We start from the raw sequence: 16,649 nt of genomic DNA, 5'->3' as shown, positions 1-16,649 counted from the left end.
CATTTTCCTTGCATAAACAAAAACGAAACTGAGTTTGAAAAGAAATTTTCCTTGCTAACCGCTAAATAGCTTTACTCGTCTCAGAATGCCTCGAACGCAATGAAAAAGGGCATTGAAATTGTTGGTCAACATGATCGATTTCAGATAGGCGCGGTCATGAAAGAGTCAAAGGCCTGGTATTCCCCGCTCACCCTGAATCAACTGTTTTCTTCACTGTCTTCTTTTCTTTTTATTGCTTACTTATTAATAATATCTTCAGTGGCAACTGAAACGATTGCAGCACACGCACAGGAAGATAACACTCACAGGAAAGTGCCTTGGATTGGGGGGAAAAGCGTCGATCGTGAGCCCGCGTCCATCCCGGCGGCGTGCAGGGCTACGGGCTGTGCAGCTGCGGGGACCAGTACGGGGGTGCCGACTGCAGCCGGCTGCTGGTGCCCGGCCAGGTGTCGTGGAGCCTGCTGTTTGAGCTGGAGCGGCTGCTGGTGCCCACGGGGGGGCCGTCCCCACGGCTGGGGGCGGTGGCCAGCGAGCTGCCCCACTCGCGCCTCGGCCACTCCCTGCTCGCCCTCGAGCCCAACCAGCTGTGGCTCTTTGGGGGCATGGACCCCGCCAGGGGCGACAGCGACGCCCTCTACGTCTACGACCTCGACTTCGACCGCTGGAAGAAGGTGCGCGCCTGCCGTCGGCTCTTTTTCTATCCTTCACTCCCTTCGTAGTGGGAGGCAGGAACACGCCGTCTCGAGAGATTTGCAGTTTACCAAAGTGAATAGTAGTTGAGCGTGTTTTGCGAGCATTTGTTAGTGAGGACAGTGCAAGACACAGCAGAAGAAAACAGTACTTGTCCTGTTTTGTTTTGTTTTGTTTTTTTCTCCTGGTGTAATTTGAGTTGATATATCTTGCGGCAGTGGGCAGGGGTTGTTATGAAAGGAGACAAGAAAATGAAGCTGGTTAGCCTTTTTGGGGCACCGCACAAATAAAATGGGCGTGAAATTTTAAGGAATGAGCATTAGTGGACGTTCAAAGAACCATGGCAACAGTATACAGCCTTGCTTCAGTCACAAGATCGCCATAGCAAATAATAACTGTGCCTAGTTTAATGCAGACTGCTCTTAATTAGGCTAGGTAATGAAGAAAAATGGAAATGTGGTGGTGATGCCTGAAGACATTTCACACTCACAGGCCAATCTATGGGGATTGGCTGGTTGGAATAAAAACAAATGTGAAACTGAAAGGACTGAGCCAAGGATGGGGTGCAATTTTTATGTGGCTCTTGTAACAGCACAATGAAACAGTATTTCTCATAGTCTGGCCATTGCCACGCAGTTGTAGCCCTTAGGGGGGACACGGGTCTTTGGGACCAAAAAATGACCAAAAAATCGATTTTGTGAAACTGGCATTTTCGCAATCTGCAGCTATTAATCTCCAAGTTCACGAGTTTTCTTCCTCCAGAGATCAGTATTTTAAGCATAATATTGACAATAAATCATCGCATGGGCCGAAATTACTCATGAGGAGACTATAAAGCGCCACTTTTTTCATTGCGCGGAGCCGCCGTTCTACCGTACCGATCTCGGCCATGTTGGGCTCGTTAGAAAGAGCACTCTCTGGGCTTCAATTTCCCGCCACTGCGGCTTGCCTGCCCTCAGTGGCCACTGAGAAAAAGAAGTACAAACAAGAAAGAAAACGCGGGGTCTGATTCTCTGCTGGGTGCACGTGACTGCAACCGAGCCATCCGATTGGCAGATTCTGCCAGGCGTCGTCTGCTCGGCCTGCCGGCGGCGGGGCAGCCGACTGCTGGACGCGTCTGAGACGCCATATTGCCGAGAGTCGAGACTGACGCGCAACGATGCCTCTCAGAAAATTTCGCTCGCGCCAGAAATTTGGCAAAAAGAGTAAGAGTGCGCGCGGTGACAACTTTCAAAAACGTCCTGCGTCCCCTGAAAGCTTCGACGATGTGCAGGAGTCAGCGGCAAGTGAAGGACTTCCCACGGACGAAGTAGGCCTAACGAGCTCGGCAACGCCTACGCTCTGCGAGCGCCTCCGCCACGACACGACAATGCTGCCACCTTCGGAGTTGGAGGAAAACAAAAGAAAAGCAGAAAAAAGGATACAGGAGCTGGAGTCAACCGGCGCAACGAAGAGGAAAATGGATTTCGTCGGCAACAGTGAAGCCCGCCGTCTTGACGATACTGACGGTCGCCGTGCAGACGATACCTTCAGTATTGTTAGTTTGGAGTTCCTCGATGAGCTTTTGCGAGCCGTGAAGTGTAAAGTGTGCGGCAGGGATGTCAACATCTCAAAAGGCGAGCGTGAGTACGGTCTAGCCGTGAAACTTTTCCTTGTGTGCGGGAATTGTGGAGACTTGTCGTCAGCATGGAGCTCGCTGCGCGCACAAGGCAGCCAAAAGGTAAATCCGTTTGCTGTGAACATCCTTGCCGCAGGCGCGATGCAAAGCACTGGAAATCGGCAAACTGCGTTGAACGATGTGTTTGCAGCCATGAACATATCGCACCATGGCCTGCACACGAAAACGTGGCAGGGTTATGTGAAGAAAAAACTGACGCCCGCAGCAACACGCGCCGCCGAAAAAGTGTTGCAGGACAGCGCCCATTCTGTTCGGCTACTTTACCGCTAGTTGAACTTGGACAACCCCGGAAACATTTCTGTTTCCTCTGATGGTTCGTGGATGACCCGGGGTCATTCATCCCACATCGGTGTTGGTGCAGTTATAGAAATTTTCACCGGACTCGTACTGGACTATGTTGTGTTCAGCAACTTTTGTGCCGGGTGTGAGCGTGGCCCTAAAGAAGGCGACCCATCTTACAACGTGTGGAAGGAAAGCCACGTCTGCCAAAAAAACACGGAGAAAAAATCCGGGGAAATGGAGGTACAGGCTGGACTTGCTTTGTTTGAAAGGTCGTGGAAAAAGCATGGCTTTCGGTACACCACTGTACTTTCGGATGGCGACAGCCGCACATTCCTTGCACTGGTAGAGGCACGTGTGTACGGCTACATCAAAGTCGTCAAAGAAGATTGCATAAATCATGTGGAGAAACGAATGGGCACATCCGTGCGGAATGCGATTGCTAAATGCAAAGGCAATGGAGCTGAGAGCCTTAGTGGCAGAGAAAAGCTGACAGGTGAACTTGTCACAAAGTTAACTTCTTACTACGGCTGGGCCCTGAAATCCCATGCTGGAGATGTCGGGGCGATGCACAAGGCCATAATGGCAACGTATCACCACGTGACCTCAAACGATAGTGTGTCAAACCACACCCTGTGCCCAACAGGCCCAGACTCATGGTGCCGCCAAAACGCAGCTGCGGCCAAAGGAGAGCCTGCTCCAAAGCACAGGTATAACCTGCCCCCACATGTATGCCAAGCGCTTCTTCCCATTTCTGAGCGCTTAGCTGAGGCAAAGCTGCTGGAGCGGTGCCAGCGCGGAAAAACCCAAAATAGCAATGAGAGCTTGCACTCGCTAATAGGGTCCCTTGCACCGAAAAAGCGACATGCTTCGCTGTTCTCTGTGCAAGCAGCTGTCGCAGAGGCTGTTGCACGCTTCAATGCGGGAAATCGGCAAGCATCCTCGCAAATACTCAGCGAGCCGAGTGTAAACTCCGGCCTCCACAACATGAAGAGGATGGCTGAGAAGGACAAGCGCCGAACAGCCCAGTCGGTACGCAAACGGGCCTCTGCAGAAAATGTGCGTCAGGCACTGAAAAAGCGGCACACTGGCCAGAACAAGCAGTCGGACTACATGCCTGGGGCTTATTAACCCTCAGGAAATGTAAATATGTATATATCTTCTTGAAATTTTCAATAAATAGTGCCTAGTTTGGTTTTTTCCTTTTTTCTCAAAATGCAAAATCTGGACATGTGGCTGTTTTGGTTTGTCGATATCTCTGCATCTAGGAGAGATAGAGATGTACTTTTTTGTGCTAAAGTAAGCCTGAAGTATAGTGACTGCAATAATCGAAACACATTTTTTCAATGAAGTTTCAAACATTTTTCATTTTACATTGTGCGTCGAACCATGATCAGCACAACTTTGACTGCTGGTATTCCAAGTACTGTAAAATTGCTAATAAGGGTGAAATAGAGAAACTGCTTCGATCATTGCACTCTTTGCTCATTGGACTATGTAGCCATGCATTAAAAATTATTTTTAATCGAGCCAATTTTTTTACACGGAGGTACTAATTAATGACTAATTAAATCTACTTATCTCAGGAACTAATTGACTTTAAAGAAAACGAATTGCATATTTGAAATCAGCGTGAAAACCTGAATAAGATCATGTAGTTTCATCAGGATTGGCCTGAAAATAAGAAGAATACCTCTAAGAGCAGTGTCCCCCCTTAATTAAAGGGGCCACGAAGACATGATACAAGTTGATTTTATTCAAAAGATTTGGTGTTTTGTAGGGCCCCCCTCACTTGCCTGGCAGCAAACTATGCTTTATCCACTGAGAAATTAAACAATTTAAGCCAGAATTTCAATTCTCCCACTAATTCGTGTGTTCTATGACATCAGTGATGATGTTTCCTGGGCAGGTACTGAAAGGAGGGTTAGTACGTTGACTGAGGCGGCAGCAAACCGCCAAGTGTGTTTTGTTGCCTTGTTTTTTGCCTGCCCTCCTAGATGTTGCGACGATACTGGTACTGAAGGGGACCGCTGTCTGCACTCGCTTTGTTTTTGACCAGATTTGTACCTGGCTCATTTTTGTTACAGTTGATAGTAATCGTATCGTAAAACTTGGGGTATGCTCGACAAACATGGTCACGTAAAACAATGTCACTTATGCCAGTTGGCGAATGTTACCTTGGAGAAGCCCAACGCATTTGATGGCTGTGCAGCTATGGCTGGCATAGTGCGCGCAATATGCACTGGTACTTCTATATGTTTTTTTGTAACGTCCATCATTTACCCTGACATTCTTACTGCTATAAAGAGAACGTACAGTATATTTAAGTGCAAATAGCTCATTTTGCAAGCTTATAATCCCTGCTTAAATAAAGGGACACTGAAGGCGGAATGAAATTTTGTTTTAACTGAAAGATCATACGTTTCGTAGCTCTCTTGGCTTTTGTTCGACGAGCAACCATGCGTTATTCGCTGAGAAATAAGCAAATAAACGTGGCATTTTTCGCACCCGCTTCCCCTTCATTTTTTCGTGACGTAGCCATTGCGTCACAAACTACGAGCGAAGCACTGGCAGCACTGGTGCGGCCTAGAGCGTAACCGCTGGTAACGGCAGCCTTTACGTCTCTGAGCAGTGGTCGACATGGCCGACTACGGCAATGTTTCTCTGGCCTAGGAGGCTGGCTTTCACTTTTATTATTTGCCACCAACCGAACAAGCAATACTTTTCACCGCTCCAGCGGCCGGTGTGCCCACCTACACCGGACCGCCAGACTTCATCACGCCGGCCGCGAACAAAGAAGCAACAAGCGCAGTTTCAAATATTGTGCAAGGGCAGCTGCTTGGCTAGGTGTTGCTCAAGCGGGAGCCGCCACCTCACCTCGTCTGGCGATCACATCCATCTCATATCCTCATCTCTCATGTGACACGCCAACCTAGCGTGAAATACACACTCACTTCCTGCAGCCATTTTGAGAGTCCTCGTGGCCAAGGCCTGGCTCGGCCCAAACATGACAAGGTTAGAGCTACGCCTGCACGATTTTCATATTATTTATCAACAGTGGCTCACAGCGAACAGAAGAGCACAAGTTCGGATCGGTTGAATAACCCCCTGCCGTAAGTACCCTAACCTTTCACAGGCGATAAGGTTCAAACTGGGTGCGGGCACGCCTTACCGATAGCAGCATCCGCATGTGGAGAACGAAATAGAAGCTCAGGCAGGTTGCTTAAAGGGGTCGTGAAGAGAAAATGCATTTGTCTTTGCCTAATTTCGCCTGCTTGAAATACCTTTTAGGAACATAAATCCCAAATATTTTCACAATTCATTGCTTCTGGAATTTAGGAGGCGCCTTTGAAATTCTCGTTTCAAGGCGCATCGCAAGCGACCATGCGCGCGTCGTCGGTCGGCAGCGCAACTAGTAGTGACGTCACGTCAAGTACATTCGAGAGTTCATCGCGTTCAACGTTCTTTGTTTATATTGTTCTGCAAAGCTGCTAGCCCAATATTTTAAAAACAATGCATCCTTTATTCATTGCCAAAAACAATTTTCTATCCACATGAGCGGTGTCGTGACCGCTTCAGTTGTCTGGCAACCATTGTAGCAGAACTCAGGCCTACCGGCTGTTTGTACAGTTTGTAGCCAGTTTCCCTGCTGCATATCACGTTATTTTGCCGAAATCTCTTTAGAATCTTACTTTTTGCATGAAATGGCACAAAACCGCTCAAGCAAAAAAAAAAGTGCCCGTGTGCAATTCGAACTTGCGGCCTCCAGGCCAGCCCAACGTTACGGCAAGTGTAGTCGGGCACTTTATCCACTACACTATCGACGTGAGAAGCGTGCGCGGTGAAAAACTGCTGCATAAAAGCCGCTTCACATTTGTAACCCAGCACTCTGTCGTGTTTTCATCAATTCTAATCAACCCAGAGCTTTAACCGCCAACTTACTGTTGAACGCTTCTGCAGTAAGCCAAAGGGGAGCATATACAATCAACAAAACAGCGTTAATAGCATTGTTTATTGCAGGAAACAGAAAAACAATCGAACTGCGTGATGGTGGGACTCGGCGACTCTGAGCTGTATCACTGCTTCTCGCTAGTTGTGCTTGATGAGTAAATGATGGATGGGTTTTAAGTTCCGACTACTCGAAGTTCCTTCGATAAACGTGTTTATGTAATAAATTCTCATTTTAAGCGTTCGGTCATTTGTCTCGTCCGGTCAGAAGTTTCAAGTTCGTGCAACTCACATTGCATGCTATGTGAGACAGATGTCGGCAAACTTGTGCAAAAATATCGGCTAGCAAAACGACAATTTAGACTCGTGCGAAACAGAGTAAACAGTTTATGAATGCCCAGTTAATAGTTTAGATTAAACGTGGTTACTTCTGCCAGTGCCACTCGCCTGGATTGTTGACTGAAAGTTCGACCATGTTGATCAGTCGTATCAGAGATCAGACATCTCCCATTCAGTTGCAGGGTGAGTTTTATCATGGCGCCGATGTTGTAGCTTTATCTGACCCTTTGCAAGCCCGCTCTATGCCGACATATTGTGCAGACGACGGAGAACTGTGATTGGCTGCTTACCAAGCTGTCACTTCGCGAGTTGAGGAGAAAAGCCTCAGTGAAACCGTAACTGCATTTGTTTTCCTATTTGCTGATATCGGGCAGCGAAACGGATATGCATTCTTTGTTTATCAAGGTTCCACGGTTATAAGCGTACACACAACACAATTTTTTTGAAAACCTCTTCACGACCCCTTTAAACACCTGCAGTGCATCTACAGTTAAACCTCGATGTAACGAAGTCGGTAAAATTCGTAATTTACTTCGTTACATTGAAATTTCGCTACATTGAAATTCGCGGTTCTAATGAAGTGTTCATCCCGTGAAGCGTTTCCTGAAAAAGAAAACGTGGCGCGCATACACGGCCGCCGCACTGTTTCTGTTTCTATCGGTGCTTAATCGTCTACGCGGGCATCAGCGTGATCCGCATGGAGCGTTTTCTTCCCGAAAAAACGCGCCCCGCAAGCCACAGGCGCGCTGACGCAGCCGCGGATACCACCCGCGGGATGCGGGTAGCTCCAGCGACCGATTCCAACCGCTCGCTGAAACGCAACTCGAGGGGCAAACGAGAGGGGTATGCGAGAAAAAAAGCGGATAACGTGGGCGAAATTTTCACTGTAAAACGTCATACGCGCCGCTTACGAGAGCGCCCATCAAATATCCTTCGCGGCGGCCTTATCGTCTAGCCAGCCGGCATCCCCGAGCGCTTCGAAGCTCCCGCCATAGGGTGCGCGCCTCCCCATTGGCGAAACTGGTCAGGCTCCTCCCACTGCTGCGCGCAGCGCGAGTCACTTCCCGCCGCCGGCACGCAATCGCGGACGCCGGTGTGAAAAAAACGCGCGTGCAAGGCTCATAAAGATTCACAAACGCTTGCTGGGACGACGAAACCCAACAAGCATGAGCGAACTCGAACGAAGTGCAAAGCGGCGGCTTGCGGCGGCGGCGGCGGCGGCAACGCCCGTGGCGATTAGGCTTACCACCAGGGAGGATATTTGATGGGCGCTTTTGTAAGCGGCGCGTGCCACGTTTTACAATGAAAATTTCGCCCACGTTATCCGCTTTTTTTCTCGCACGCCCCTCTCATATGCCCCTCGAGTTGCGTTTCAGCGAGAGGTTAGAAGCGGTCGCTGGAGCTACCCGCATTGCGCGGGTGGTCTCCGCGGCTGCATCAGCGCGCCTGTGGCTTGCGGGGCGCGTTTTGCGTTTTTGCAGGGAGAAAACGCTGCGTGCGGTTCACGCTGATGCCGATTAAGCCGTAGACGATTAAGCTCAGACAGAAACAGTGCGCCAGCCGTGTATGCACGCCACGCAGTTTGTAGGCAAGGGACTTAATCAAAGACTCCGTGGCTGGCTGCATCCGCGGCATTGGGCGACCCGTGTCGCCGTTCGCGTTTTATTGGACACCATTTCGGCGCTTGCGTCTCCCAAAATCTACTTCTATAACTTAAATATCGTGCCTCGTTCTCCATAAAACTTCGTTACATTGAAATCCCGGCGAATGGGACTTCGTTACACAGAGGGTGAAAATACGTGGTGTGCATACACTTGAAGTTACAAAAAATTCCGTGGTTCGTTACATCGAGGGTTTCGTTACATTGAAGTTCGTTACATCGAGGTTTAACTGTAGTTCCTTTTGCCGCTTCCTGCCGGAGATATTGCTTGCAGAAGCTGGGGCGTTCACTGTAGGTTATTGACTTTGCTAATTGCGCACCATTGCTTTTCCAAAAGGAAACTGAAAGCATGATGGCTGACAAGCGTGAGGGAAGCAGCCTGTCTCGCAGTGTATAAAATTTGTAGCCTGCGTTCTTAAAATTTCATCAGCTCGTGGAAAGCTTTGATTTACATTTATTTCACGTGTTCAACCACTGAACTGGTTATTTTAGGAAAAACATTTATAGATGCTTCTCCAATGAGCTCTCGCCGTGCACAAATACTGTAACGTCACAAACTGTAGTACCTGAAAGCGTGCAGGGTGTCGGCACATTTTTCAGGTTTCTGGCGTTTTATGCCTTATTGAACAACTGCGAGTTGGGAGAATGGTGAATTTGGATTCTTAGCACCTTAATCTGTCGATACAGGCCAACTTGTTTCCACCCTTTAGTGTCTCGCAACAATCTGCCATAAGTTGCTAGCTATGGTGTCACATGCCTGTTCTCTGTTTTCCCCATTATACTACAGCTTAGTATTTGAGTGAAGTTTGCATTAAAAGTAGTGTCAGTGTTATTCTAACGCAGGCAATCTTTTGAAAGAACCTAACTTGCATTTGGTCTGCAAAAATACAAAAGCAGACAAAACACAAGTTTGGTTCATTCGAAAGATTGCCTGCGTTAGAATAACACTGACACTACTTTTAATGCAAACTTCACTCAAGTAAGCTATATAATTAGGAAAAAATGGAATGGCCGTGCGACTCACTAGCTCATTTCCCGCACTAGAGCCTATGACGTAACATGCACAGCTGGGCGATTGGCTGAGGCCAAGAAAAGCAAATGCAAGTTAGGCAGGGTTTATACCGTATTTACACGATTGTAAGTCGACTTGAATGTAGGTCGACCCCCCAAAAATTGCACCTCTCCAAAAAAAAAAATTACGCCCACCTCCCCTCGCGGGAACCCTAGTGTGATGCAACGCTGAGGGGGGTTCCATTGGCGTCGCATCAAGCAATCGTCGGGTACGGCAAGAGAGCAAGCGCAAGCGCAAGCGCGGACGACCGTCGACTGAGAGACTGGCCGGAGCGCGGCACTCCGCTTCTATGCGCAGTGCGCCCGAAGGAGAGGAGACCGCGGCGAGAGAGAGTACTGCACATGCACACAGTGCGCAGCCGCGCGCAGTGCGACCGCAGATGTTGGGAGAGAGTGTTCGCTATCGGAGAGAGGAGAGGAGGCGAGCAGAGGAGAGACGCAGCTGTGCGGACGCGGACGACGGACGCACGCAGGACAGGGCCGCCGGCAAGAGATGCTCCTCTCAGCATCGCATCTAAAAATGCGAACGCCGCCTAGAAAATCGTATCCAAAGAGCTCTTCCATCCCACATGGCGGCTCATGCTCCCACAGGAGCCGTGCGATCGCGGCATGCACGGTAGATGTTAAAAAAGAAAAGCTTTTGTATAAGCACCCGGAATAACCATGCGCTGTGGGTTGAGCGGGAAGAACACATTCGCTGCGTAATGACAACCATCGAAGCAACCGGCAGCGGCCACTGCCGCGCGATACCAAAACAAACAACATGGCGGCTGACAGAAGCGGCCGCGCGCGATTTACTTTTGAGTGACTAACCTCCCACCATCGCGTTCGGTGTACTGAACAATGTACTATATTTGTGGCTATGTTAGCGCCGTGCATTGAATCAATAAATTCGTTAATACTTTAGAGACGAATAAAACGCTTCTTTACGCGTTTTTGCACGCGATTCATGCGCATCGGCGTTGCGCGGGCGATTTTTTCACGCTCGTGTCGACGATTCCGCGCACGCGGCAGCTTCTGCTTCTAAGTTCTACTGGTTCTACCTCGGTATGACGCGTGACAAGCGTGGCAGCGGGAGAAGCCTGACGACTTGCTGCACTTTGAAAGCGCTCGGGACAGCCGGCTGGCGCCGCCGGAGATGTTTAGGCACCACGGTAACAGATATTTGATTGGCGCTTTTGCTAGCAGCGCAGATGCTGCTTTATAGTGTCGTTTTCAAACACATTATCAGCTCCTTTTTTGCACAAACGTCTTCTTTTGTGCCTTCAGTGATATCTTAAAGAGCGGTTAGAAGCGATCACTGGAGCTACACGCACCTCTTCGTGGCTGGTGACGCCGCCATGTTGCCGTCCCCGATCGCATAGCGCGCAGCACGCGGGTGGTATTCGCGGCAGCGTCAGCGCGGCTGTGTCGTGCGCGGCGCGTTTTCGCGAGCAGAAAACGCCTCATGCGGTTCACACTTTCGACCATAACCATGGAAACGAGGGTGCAAAGCTGTCCCCACCTCGTAGCACCCCCGATTTCTCGTTTCTCTTTCCGTTACTAACGGTAGATGGTTCGATTTCGATTCTAAGTCGACCCCCAACATTGAATTGTCAAATTTGAAAAAAAGGGTCGACCTACAATCGTGTAAATACGGTAAGCTTGCAGAACGAGCTATTTTTGTTAAATGTAAGGCATATTCATTTTATAGCAGTAATAATAGTGAGGTAAACAATGGAAGTTATGAAAGTACACGTAAACATAGAAGTACCAGTGCGTACTGCTGTTGGTACTGCGCGCACTATGCTTGTTATAGCTGCCCAGCTGTCCGGCACCTTGGGGTTGTCTCGTGCGACACTGGCCAATTGGCTTAAGCAACATTGTCTTGTGAGGACATCCATCCACGAGGGATGGTGGTGTAGGTGGCGCCCTCTGGGCGCGGTGCGGTGTGTGTGTGCGCGGGGGAACTCGGGACTCGGCGGGGAGTCGTGGAGTGGTCGAGGTCGTGGAGCGGTGGTTGTGTGTGAATAAATCCTGACAAGTGGGGGCTCGTCCGGGATGGAGCCTATAACGGACCAATTTGTGCAGTTGCTTTTGCAACAGACAAACGGATCCCTTATGGAAAGGGAGCGCGTCGGCGCGCAAGTGCGCGACGCGATAATGGCCGCCGCTGTGCCGGCCGCCTCGACGGCAAGCGTAAACATGGCGGCACCCTTTGTTCGCGCTGGTATCGCCGAAGCGCGGCCAGCGACCGTGACAGCACCCGCAGCGATGCCCAAGTTCGAAGGATTCCGTGATCTGCAGTCACCGCAGGAGTTCCTGGACAAGGTCGAAAACTTCTGCGTGGCTGCGGACATACCGACGGGAGACCGCGTCCGGCGGGTGATCGCGACGGCCTTGGAGGGGAGCGCAAAGCTTTGGTACCGCTTCGCGGGACCCTTTGAAAGCTGGGACGGCTTCGCCGAAGCTTTCAAGAAAGAGTTCGCGTCCATCGACGAGAAGCTTCGGCTGAAGCAGGAGCTGGACGAACGGACGCAGCACCCGCAAGAAAACCTGCGGGAGTTTATTTACGTCGTCGCCGCCTATTACGAAAGGATCGGCGAAAACGTGCCGGACTCGGAGAAAGTCGACCGAGTGCTGCGCCAAATGCACCCCGACCTACAAGATTTGGCAGCTGGGTCGACCTTCAAGGACTTGAAGGAGCTAGCGGCCGCGGCTGACGGCCTGATGGAACGTGCACGGCGCCGGCAACAGTATCGGCCCCCGCCGCCCAAGACCAACCAGGTCGCGCGCGACCTGGCCTATACGGCCCCTGGCGTCTCCAACGTCGCTGCAATGAGCCAGCACGCCGTCTCCTTCGTGGGAGCAGGGGCGCCCGCGTGTGTGTGGCCGCTCCACCCCGCTGCCGTGCAGCCTTCGTACCACTGCGACAGGTGGCCCGCCATTCCGCCCAGCGGCGCACTGCCACAACAACCAGCAGCGGGATGACAGCAAATTGTTTGCCGGCGATGCGGTGGCGTCGGCCACATCGCACGCAACTGTGCGACGGGACGCCCACAGGACCGTGGCGTTTGCTTCCTGTGCCGCCAGCCAGGGCACTTCCAGGCACAGTGCCCGGGAAACTGGCGCCGGTAGGCACAGGCCCGGTGAGTGTCTACGGCGCCGCAATGCAAGTTGCATCTACGGCCGGAAAGAAGGAGCCAATCCTGGAGGTGCGAATCGGGAACAGGATGTTCCGCGCGCTGCTCGACACAGGATCCAGTGTGAGCCTTCTGGGACCTCCGGCTATCAGCGCAGCGTGCTCAGCTGGAGCCAAAGGGAAGCGAGAAATGCGGACACTTCGCCTGGCATCAGGTTGGTCCCAAAGCACCACTTCCATCAGGTGCCAAATGGAGTGGGACGGCGGCTGTCGCGTACAGAGATTTTTGTGCCTGCCTGATTTGTGCCAGGATGTTGGGCTGGGCCGGGACTTCTTGACGGCCACGGGCATATCCTTGCACATTGGCCTAGGAGGGTGGACCGTGGGCATGGAGCCACAGCTGGTAGTGCCGTTTGCGAAGGCTGACAAAAGGGCCACCCCTGAACCATTGGAGGGTGCCTACTGCCTCGAATAGCTGTTCGAGCACCCTTCGGACACTGTGATGACCTGCAGCACGGCGGTGCACTCGGAACAGCAGTCAGACAGCCAAGGCAGATTTGAGGCTCTGCTAGAGGAGTATGGGGCACTATTTACCAAGTCTCCAGGTTGCACCAGCCTGGTCGAGCACTCCATTGACACAGGTGACAGTGCCCCTGTGCGCACGAAGCTGCGCCCAGTCAACCCCAAGAAAAAAGGCATCATGGACTCCTGCTTGGATGAAATGCTGGGTGCAGGCCTGATCAGGCGCAGCAACAGCCGCTGGACAAGTGCACCGGTCCTGGTGGGCAAGAAGTCGGGGGGCTACCGCGTGGCCATAGATTACCGATCCCTGAACTCCCGAACCAAGGTCCCAGTGTACCCGATGCCACGCAGCGATTGGTTGTTGGCCCAGCTGGGTAACGCCAGATGGTTCACAAGTTTCGACCTCTCCCAAGGGTTCTTCCAGATCCCACTAAGGAACAAGACATCGAGAAGACTGCGTTCATATGCCACAGGGGTACCTTCGAGTTCACAAGGATGCCGTTTGGTGTGGCAGGAGGGCCTGCCACATTCCAGGCCCTGATGGACAGAGTGCTCGACGGCATCAACCACCAGTGCACCATGGCCTTCCTCGACGATGTGCTGGTGTACTCTGCAACGCTGGAGGACCATTTGGTGCATGTCCGTGAGGTGCTGGAGCGTATCAAGCAGGCAGGGCTCACAATCAACCCCGACAAGGTGCAACTCTGCAGACAGTCCCTCACGTTTTTGGGGCACGTCATCTCCCCTGGCGAGTGCCGACCAGACCCGGAAAAGGTACGCGCAGTCGCCGACTACCCACAACCTTCTAACGTCAAGCAGCTACAGGCATTCCTGGGCCTCACTGGCTACTACAGGAACTTCATTCCACAATTCTCGGTCCTCGCCAAACCATTGACCAACTTGCTGAAAAGGAAACAAAAGTGGCAGTGGACCAGCAGTGAACAGCATTCATTCACAACTCTCCGAACAGCATTGGCAACGGGTGCAGTCCTCTGTTTGCCCGACCTAAATGCCCCATTTGTTGTTGAGACAGATGCCAGCAGTGCTGGCATAGCAGCAGTGCTACTGCAGCAGCAGGATGGCATTCTCAGGCCAGTTTCATTTATCAGCAGAGGGTTGTCAGATGCCGAGTTTAACTACACAGTGCAAGAGTGGGAATGTTTGGCAGTTGTATGGGCTGTGGACAAATTCCGGCCCTACTTGGAATCCACAGCATTTGAAATCCACTGTGACCACTCATCACTGGCCTGGATGTTTTCCACTGAGCAGGCATCTCCACGGGTGCGACGCTGGGTGCTGCGCCTTCAGGGGTTCCAGTGCAAAATCAAACACCGCCGTGGAAAGGCTAACATACCAGCCGATGCTTTAAGCCGGGCACCAGTTGAAGCAAGCCCTAATGATGTTGCTGAGGGTCTGCCCGAGACCCTGTTCCCACTTCAGTTGCACTCGGATGAAGGCTCAGTCAAGTTTGCCGACAACTGCCTGGTGACTGCCATTGAAGACCTGACTGGACTGAGAAACTGGCACAGGAACAGCAAAAGGACCCCCTTTTGCGGGACATAGCAAGGACTGTCCAAGGTGAATGCCTGCAGGAAGATAATGCCGAAAGCCGCCGTGTGGGGGATCTGGCATCCACGTCCCGCATTGAGTTGTCAGGACTTCTAGTGCAGAGCCGTGGCGACCGTACAGTTGCCTGGTTGCCTGCTCACTTTCGCCCCTTGGTCTTGCAAATGGGCCATGACCATCCAACAAGTGCCCACGCTGGCTTCTTCAAGACACTGCGACGCATCTCTGACAAGTATGTGTGGCTGGGCATGCGTGGTGATGTGTCCAAGTATGTCCGCTCTTGTCAGGTCTGCCAGAGGACAAAGGCAATCCGCCAGAAGCCACAGGGATTTATGGCCAGCCAGTGGCCAGCAGCACCAATGGAAGAGCTAAGTGTGGATCTGATTGGTCCACTGCCTACCAGTCCACGCAGGAACAAGTCCCTGCTCGTCATCATTGACAAGTTCACGAAGTTTGTTGAGCTGTTCCCACTGAGAGCAGCAACCACCCAGCAGATAGCCAGCAGAATGCACGAGGTCTTTTGCAGGCATGGAGTGCCCACAGCTATTTCCAGTGACAATGGGAAGCCCTTCGTCAGCAGACTGTGGAAGAGCTTGCTTAGGCAGTGGGGCATTGCAGAACGCCACACTGTCCCGTACAGGCCAGCGGGGCAAATGGTAGAGCGGCACAATGGCACGATTAAGCAGTCGCTACGTGCGTACTGCAAGGATCACAAGAGCTGGGACCTCCACATCCCTGAAATTGCCTTTGCCATGCGCACTGCTGTGAGCGCGGCCACTGGCTACACACCGGCTCTCCTGTGCTATGGGAGGGAGCTGAAGACCCTGTGGCAGCCAGCGGAAGAGAAGCATGATGTCGAGCCGGCCGCATCAGCCCCTCATACCTTCGCCGCAGAACTCCAGAACCACTTGGCACAGGTTTTGGCTGCTGCACAACAGCATCAACAACGCGCCTGGGACACCCAGCAACGCTATTACAACCAACGGCGCCGGGCCACTACCTTGAAAGAAGGCGACCTCGTGCTGCGCGACGTCCACATCCTCAGCGATGCTGCCAGGGGAGTCTCGTCCAAGCTCGCGCCGAGGCGTACAGGACCGTTTCGGATCCACCAGCGTCTCGGCGCGAACACGTTCAAGCTGGTCCACCCAAGCACAGGCAGAGCCTGTGGCACTGCTCACGTGGACCAGCTACCATCTTTGTCAAGCATACCCCAACTTTCACAAAACGATTACTACCTACTTTTAAAAAAAACAAGCCGGGTGCAAATATGGTCAGAAACAAAGCAAAGATGAACAGCAGTCCTGATGAACAGCAGTCCAAAGATGAACAGCAGTATGGTGGCGTTATCCAGGAGGACTGACAGTAAAAAAGGTGTCCTGTGGTCCGCTGCAAACTAAATGGCGAACTAAGTTTGTTTGAAGACCTGTCCTGGTTACGTCATCGCAAACATAATCAAACTTTTAACTTAAATCGTTTAATTTCTAAGGGAATAAAGCATTATTTGCTGCCGAACAAGCTCTGGGGGCACTATAAAACCCCAAGTCTTTCGAATAAAATAAACTTGTATTTTGTCTGCATGGCCCCATTTAAGTGCCACAGATAAGAAGGACAATGGGCTGGGATCTGCATTTCTACATGGAAAAAGCCGAAAGTACCTGCAGTCACACTGGGGAATTTCGCACCATGTGGCTAGTCAAATGTTTTGAGTGTAAACAACGACAGACCATGATGGACTACTTTGAGAACTTTCTTTTGTCTGCCATTTTTATATTTCT

The 16,649-nt window shown here is 51.4% G+C and overlaps 1 protein-coding gene across 1 annotated transcript in view; it reads left to right on the top strand.

Annotated features, from left to right (window-relative positions):
* Positions 1-16,649, top strand: part of Megf8 (multiple EGF like domains 8) — a 286,005-nt gene that overhangs the window by 169,618 nt on the left and 99,738 nt on the right. Inside the window, exon 21 of the mRNA XM_077673228.1 lies at positions 375-671. Within this exon, the coding sequence (XP_077529354.1) occupies positions 375-671 (297 nt within the window). The remainder of the gene's footprint in view (positions 1-374; positions 672-16,649) is intronic.

This window comes from Haemaphysalis longicornis, unplaced genomic scaffold (assembly GCF_048455015.1).
Source record: "Haemaphysalis longicornis isolate Haplotype H1 unplaced genomic scaffold, Haemaphysalis longicornis Haplotype H1 scaffold_1, whole genome shotgun sequence".
NCBI classification, from domain to species: Eukaryota; Metazoa; Arthropoda; class Arachnida; order Ixodida; family Ixodidae; genus Haemaphysalis; species Haemaphysalis longicornis.
Note: the sequence above shows the minus strand (reverse complement) of the source record. Positions and strands in the feature narration are given on the sequence as shown.